A 7,597-nucleotide genomic window follows, 5' to 3' on the forward strand; every position below is an offset into this window, starting at 1 on the left:
CTTCCTGTGCTGGATATTCACCCCAAACTTAATTTTTAGAATTTATCCTAGATTGGCTGTATAGCCTTTACAATAAAAGTGCATGGACCAAAATTAACAAATGCTGAATCATACATGTATCACTGACCATCGCAGACACAAACCAGAATGACTTCCCCCCTCTCCCCACCAACAGTAATAGCTGCTCCAAGTCGACTCAATTCAGGTTTTCACACATCTACAGCCAATTACCTCAACTTCGCTTTAGGACCTTTCTATCAAAATTTAATGAGGATAGCTTCTGATTTGTCTCCTAACAGTATCCCAAATCAATTTAAAGTTCTTGCTTCCTACATGGTCTGGCAAAAGCTAACATGCTTTCTGTCTGCAAGATGCTCTCTGGAATCCCAAGAGCTCTTCATTCATCAAACAAGAGTGCCCACTCAACATCCTGCAGACTGAACACAGCTTGCCAGAATAACTGATACAGTTTCTGATTTACACTTGCCTATTCTCTTTCCTGCAAGTCTGCCAAGATCCAGGTTCTAGTTACATTAACTGTCCTAGAGTGGGCAAAAATAACTTCCTTGTCCCTGTCAAATTAAACACCCTCAAAATCAGAGACCAGCAGTACTCCACAAGTGAAAACAGCAAATTATTACTGCAGCTATTGCCTTCACTAGGTCCTAGGACATTACTAATCCCATTCCACAAACCTTCTGTAGTCCCTCCTCCCACCTTCATTTCTTTGCTGTGCAATATGACCCAGCTTGCGGAGTCAAAAATCCCAGCAAAATAACATCCTTCCTTCCCTGCTAACAGCCTTTAACTCACCAGGCACTGAATCAATCTGTTTAATAGCTCAGTGTCAGCACAATCTCATTAGATCTTGGAGTGACTGATAATTAGACAAAGTTATATACAAGAATTAACATCAGAAACAAGTTTTGTTATTAGATCTTTGCTATTATTCTTGTTTGTGTTTGTCGTGTGCTGTTCTTGAAACAGCATCAAATTCCGGAAACAGTGGCATTGTGTCAATTACTTGCTTCTCTTTCCTCAAAATGTACAGTTACTGCTCCCTGTCATCGAAAATCCAGACTGCCCAAATCCCTTATTCTCTTCACAAAAATATCAGTCAATGAGGGTGACAAAACATGAGAAAATAAGGAAGCATGCAATGTCTTCTGGAAGTTTTCCCTTCAATTTTTGTATTTAAAAACTAAGAAATTTTAGAGAGCAACTGTTGGCTTTGCTCCTAGACAGGACCAAACCTTTTAGCTCAAACTTCAAGCTCTTGACCTTGTTCTGCAATTCAGTTATGTTTTCACCTTTGCTTCAACTGGTCCGCTGATTGTTTTTTTTTTTTTTACTTTCGTTTTCTATTATTATATTTAATTAGGGTTAACTAACCAGCTGAAGTGGAGACTTTCATCTGCTCACAGTACCAGCATGCCACAAGCAGTGCTGCAAGATCAGTTCTCCATTTTTCTCAGTTTTCCTTAAGATTATGTAACTGCATAATAGTTGATGACCAGTAATTCAGAGCAATAAATACAAAAGTGATACCTTGAGTAAGAGGTTCATCAGCGCTCTATACTGAACAGCATTGCTTCCCTCGCTAGCTCCACAGACAAGTAGGTCAAATAGCCCCAGAAGGAGGTGCAGGTAGTCTTGGCTATCTTGACTTAGAGATTCGGGATTCCACCAACTTTCCTCTAAAAAGTACAGGTTACAAATGAGACACAGTGGATGCACATGAATAACTTCAGAAACCAAGAGAAAACAGACATCCCTAGTTAAAAGAAGACAATACGTTTGGCTGATTTCATGTTCACAAGTAAATAATCTTTACTGATCTCAACAACAAGAAGGAAGCAAGGCTTGCTTGTTTCCAACAACTTCTGAAGACAAAAAGAATTAACCTTCCTTCTTCACTTCATCAATATAAAAGACAGTCAAAACCTTAACACTTACCTTCTGAAAAGGACAGAGGAGGTTTTAGGCCATTGATGAAGTTTTTCAGTAAGAACAAGAACATAGCTGACTCCTCTGCATGAGCAGTCTGATCACTATTAAGCCTTTCTATATAGGCAGTTAACAAGTCCTTAGGCACCAAAGTTTCCTCTGTTGTTTCAACAGGCCAGTTTAGGGGAGTTTCCTGTGAATGAAAATTCAGTGTTTTGTATACTGTCACAATTTAATTGAACAGAAGACAGAAATTTAGCACTGAAATTCAGCAATATTTGATTTCCAACTTCAAAAGAGGTATCCTTATGAAGTGAATTACAGTTCTGATTTTACATTTAAATTTGCATCTGCAGTTTTAAAATGTATGCCAGCTCTTACTACCGCAATTAACAGCATACCTAATTGAGGTAACAGAAGAGTAAAATACCAATCTCTCTAAAATATCTCTTCAAAGCAATTAGCAGTTACTCAGAGCACTTTGTGGACATTCAGTTTAATCCTTTCATCTAGGTCTGTTCCACCAACATAATCCACATCATTTGGATATTTGTACATATCAAAACTCTTTAATGGAAGAATCTGAGATCAGAATAACTAAATATCATATATTGCTACGTGTGTGTGAATGGGCGCACACAAAGAAACAGCCCTGCTCGTGTGGGTTTCTTCCACACACAAAAAAAGAACAAACTGTTTCAACAACAAAATAAATCAAGAAAACCCCAGTGGGAAATATGGATAAAAATTAAGCAAAAAAAAGGTAGCAGAAAGATGCAGAAATACTCTTTCTGAATGTTGTTCCTGCCTCTCTGATGGCTCCTCTTGCTGCCTCCATGTAACCTCCCAACAGTGTCAATACAACCACTTATGGAGCAGCACAATAAACCAACACCCAACAACTTGAGGAAAAACATTTTCAATATTATCGCAAGGACTTGCTTGAGATTGCAATTCATAGAGTCACAGAACGGTTTGGGTTGGAAGGGATGTTCAAAGATCACCTAGTTCCAACCCCCTGTCCAACCACTAGCCCAGGTTGCTCAAAGCCTCATCCAGCCTGGCCTTGGACACCTCCAGGGATGGGGCATCCACCCACAGCTTCTCTGGGCAACCTGTTCCAGTGCCTCACTACCACCACAGTAAAGAATTTTTTCCTCATATCCAAGCTATATCTACCCTCTTTTAGTTTAAAGCCATTGGCCCTTGTTCTGTCACTACAGGCCCTGGTAAACTGTCTCTCTCCATCTTTCTTATACACCCCCTGTAAGTATTGGAATGCCACAATGAGGTCTCCCTGGAGCCCCAACCCAGCCTTTCTTCATACTTCATAGGAGAGGTGTTACAGCCCTCTGACCATTTTTGTGGCCATCCTCTGGACCCACTCTTAGCATAAGCTCTTTTTCATACTCAACTGCATTTCCTTCTCTCTGCTACTGAACAAGCCAGCAAAACCTTCACTCAATGACCCAACCCCCTAATATTCCTAGGTCAAACAATGACACCACACGATACCACAGGGTAGCTGGCAGAAACAACCCAAACTTTGTGCCAAGCCCATACCACAGAAACATTGGTGGGCTGCTAGCTCTGAAGTTTTTAATTTTTTTAATGCAGACTCACTAGAGTGGTCAAATGTAAAAGAAATTCTTAATGGCAGCTTCCAGTACCACTGCCAAGTGTGTGTGTTTGCCTTGAAAAGAAATGAAGGCAAGATTGTCAGTCCTTCTCAAGGTTATGAACTTCTCGGTCTCCAATAAAAAATAAGATTTCTCCATTACAAAGAAAATGCCCTCTCCAAAGTCTTTACATCTTACCTCTTCAGGATCACAAGCTCTGAGATTTTTAATTTTTTTATCCAAGAAACGGAAGACTCTGATAGCCACTGAAAAATAACTTTCCTTCATCTGTGTATTGCAGCAGCACTGAACAAGCACTGAACCAATTATATGAGTAGTTACTTTCTGTCTCATGCTGTCAGATTCTGTTTCAGCAACAAGTATCAGATCATCAACCTTAGAAAAGGGAATGGAAGAAAAACAACAACAAAAAGTCTGTAAGACAGTGGGACTTCACTATGACTTTACACTGTGTTTCATTTGCATGGCCAATGAAGTCCTTCCTTGTCACCTTCTACCATCCTTAACAAATTACTGTCTGCTTTAATGGTACTCTTCGAAATCTAAGAATCCACAAACATCTGTTTCTATGAATTAGCCACAGGTACACTTGTTTATTCTCTACATTTTTTTTCTCAGGAAACTAAAAATTCCTGGAATTTAGTTACACTAATCATTTGTCCAAACAGTTAACAGCTCAGCTTTTTTTCCTTATGTTAAGGTAGAAATCTGTTTTATCTAGATTGTATTGCGGTTTATTGTTCAATATATATATATATTTGCCTAGCAGCTTGATGATGTCATACTAATACTAAGAAGAGCACACACAAAGTTCTTCTATGTCACATGTGTTCTACTACAGTGACCACCTGGAAAGTAAGATCTCTTAAGGTAAGAGTAAAATGGCACACATACCATTTGCAACAGTAAGGAAGGGTCCCCTGAAGTCATGTTTTTAGAAAACAGCAGAATCATTTTGTTGTTGGCCACTCCAATCAACTCTGCAGACTTGGTAGACTTAATTGCCTCTTCAAGAGCTATTCCAAGGGAAAAAAAACAACCATCAGAGAATCTGGGTATCCAAATCACATATTAAGACACTGGTGGCTCAATAATATTTAGAAACAGTCAGAAACATATTAGACAATTTCTTCATCTTTTCAAAGAGCTTTTTAAAGAACTCTATTCACACTCATACCATGATAGCTTGTTAATGACAGCCAGTCTCCTTCAGTAAGTGTTTAGATTCAATAAGCATGATGTCCTAAATTGTCACAATTTTTCTTTTACTGAACTAGTTACAATTGATGCTTTACCTTCTGGCCAACCTTTCAGTAAAGGGTGTAAGGAGCAGAGATCAGATTCTGACAGACAAACAGCCATTTTCCAATCTGAAGATTTTGTATTTGCATTAGTGATTACCATAAAAGGTAACAAGCACATTACTGCTTCATCTAGTAGTTCTTTCTTCTCTTTCAAAATCTCCTCTTTGACTAAAATTTTTATTGCTCGCTCCAGAACCTTGTACCTAAAGGAGAACAAGTGATGTTGAAAACCCACTGCTCAAATATAACAGAAACATTTATTTCTTTTGTTCTCCATTTCCCATGGTGATTTTCTGAATCCAAATAGCAGTGAGAACAAATAAGGAACTCATGGTAAATGGTATGCAAATAATTGAACGTTTCTTTTGTAACTCAGCAGAGATAGAGCACAACAAAAAGTATTTGAAGCAGGTTTTAAAGTATTCTTTAGAGTTATATTTTAAAAATTTAATTTATACAGAAAGAATGGAGACTGAAAAAAGGCACAAACATACCACTTTCCATCCTTTGAAAGATCAGCTTTTTGGAAGATGTTCAAGAGACTTGATACTACTACTTCAGGACTGACTTGTTTCCTGAAAATCTGAAAAGTAATCAAGAAAAAGAAACAAAAATATAATAAAATACAAAATAATTTACCATATCACAATGAAAAATGCATCTGCTATACCAACTGGAAGCATGGATCAAGCATCACTAATTGCATTCCTATTGATGATCATGTAATTATATTATCAGGGTAATCAGAAGTTATAAGGCTGCTCAGTATGCCCTCTTGACATGCTAAAGCACGGAGAATTTATTGAATACAGAAATGTTTGGTAAAATTGATAAACAATAAGCAAACCACTTTATAATTAAATAATAATTGCTTTTACTTTACATAGGATCTGTATGAGGAAAACATAAGGCACACTAACAAAAGATACTAAAGTCTAAACAAGTACTCATGTGCTTCTATTCCTATTTTTTAGTGATTGAGAATGAATGAACACACAAGACCAACTATACTACTGCTAATAATATTCTCCACTACTACTAGCAGAAGCAATAAAGAGACTGTTACTCTAGCTGGAAATAATCAGCACAATGCATACCAGAGTCCTATCCAGTAAACCCAAGCTGGAGTTTAGTACTTTCCCACTATGAACTGATCAAATGACTCTCACATGGAAAAACTCAACTGAGCACTTCTCACTAGTGTAATGACCTGTCACTGCACCACTTTCCAGCCAAAAGGCAGATGATGTGGCTTGCGTTTTTGTACAGGATAAGGAGGAAGCACACTCAAATAATAATCAAAGATCAAAATATGCTTTAGTAGCCATCAATACATTCAGGTTAACTGCAAACAGTTTGGGAAGGATCAGGAAGCGAAAATTGGGGTGGGAATTGTGAGGAGGTAAACAACAGAAGCCTCCTAAATTTGTGCTGCTTCATCCATTTAAAGGATAAAAGACGTACACTAAGAACATGATCAGAAGAAGGGCAATTACAAGAACACATTCTAGACACACATATTCAAGACCAGCTAAAACCTCACCTGATGTATCAAAAGATACACACTTACCTCCAAAGAACTGAGAGCAGACATCACAACATCTCTGTTGTCATCCTTGAGACGACCAAAAATTGCTTCTTCTATGAAAGACTGATCAAAGCCCTCCTGAAAAAATAAAGGAAAAAAAGAGTAAAAAGAAAAAAAATAATTTGTTGGTAGCATAATTTACAGGCTTTTAACAAAATATCTGACTCCTAGTACAAGAAAAGCAGTAACACCCTCTAAATTAAATCTCAAATAGCAGGCAGACTAACTTTCAACAACAAAAGAAAGAAAACCAGAAGTATCCATTAACTGAGCTTTTATCTTACAAGCAGCTTAACAAACAAGAACTACATCCAGTCCCCAGAACACGGGAAAACGGTGACAGAAGCCCACTGCAAACACCATGAAAAACAGGGAGGAAGACATATGAATAGTTTAATGTACAACTCATCTTCAACTGATGTCTGGCAAACAGCTTTTTGAAGACATTATATGTTAAGTCAGTTCTGTAAGTGAGAGATCCAGGACACAAACCTTTGATGTTTCAATAACATTGTTCAAATGCTGAAGAGCCAGGACCCGCACAGCTGGCTGAGGGTGATTCAAACTAAGTAGAAGGGAGGTATCAGAGTCTTCCAGAAACTGAAATACAGATTTCAGAGGGAGTCACTGCATGTCAAAAAACCTTGAAGCATATATAAAGATAATGGGAGAAATTATTTCAGGAATTTTTTGTACCTGAAGAAAAGCTGTATAATTTAGACCCAAAAAACATAAATTACAGAACAATGATGTTGTATAACTGTTTCAAATTTAGTCTTCTTAACTTTGGCAGACAATTTTTGCAATACAGCTTGAAAAGTACAATAAGCTACAGACACCTTTTTGTCCTAGAAAAGCACTATACTTATCAAAGGATTCTGAGAAAGCTCTAGTGACAATGTCAGCATGACAGACCACAGATAGAAACCGTTAAAAGGGCATCCCTGTCAGTCCAATTGTGTGCGCTTATCTGGGGAACCTTAAAGGCTAGAAGAGAGTCATATGCCTTTGTTCTGCATGCCTTGTTTTTCCATTAATCCACTTGTTATTCTGTCACAGAATCTATGCCTTCATTAAACCAGTACAAAAATACACGAAGCACTTCTTTATGCAGTTTA

General features: G+C 37.8%; 1 protein-coding gene across 1 annotated transcript in view; it reads right to left on the minus strand.

The window, feature by feature from the left end:
* Positions 1 to 7,597, minus strand: part of HEATR1 (HEAT repeat containing 1) — a 36,528-nt gene that overhangs the window by 21,173 nt on the left and 7,758 nt on the right. The window contains exons 10-17 of the mRNA XM_010080111.1: positions 6,972 to 7,079; positions 6,462 to 6,557; positions 5,386 to 5,474; positions 4,883 to 5,094; positions 4,482 to 4,603; positions 3,765 to 3,962; positions 1,957 to 2,140; positions 1,549 to 1,697 (exon numbers count right to left, since the gene is read on the minus strand). Of these exons, the coding sequence (XP_010078413.1) occupies positions 1,549 to 1,697; positions 1,957 to 2,140; positions 3,765 to 3,962; positions 4,482 to 4,603; positions 4,883 to 5,094; positions 5,386 to 5,474; positions 6,462 to 6,557; positions 6,972 to 7,079 (1,158 nt within the window). The remainder of the gene's footprint in view (positions 1 to 1,548; positions 1,698 to 1,956; positions 2,141 to 3,764; positions 3,963 to 4,481; positions 4,604 to 4,882; positions 5,095 to 5,385; positions 5,475 to 6,461; positions 6,558 to 6,971; positions 7,080 to 7,597) is intronic.

This window comes from Pterocles gutturalis, unplaced genomic scaffold, assembly GCF_000699245.1.
Source record: "Pterocles gutturalis isolate BGI_N339 unplaced genomic scaffold, ASM69924v1 scaffold594, whole genome shotgun sequence".
Taxonomy (NCBI): domain Eukaryota; kingdom Metazoa; phylum Chordata; class Aves; order Pterocliformes; family Pteroclidae; genus Pterocles; species Pterocles gutturalis.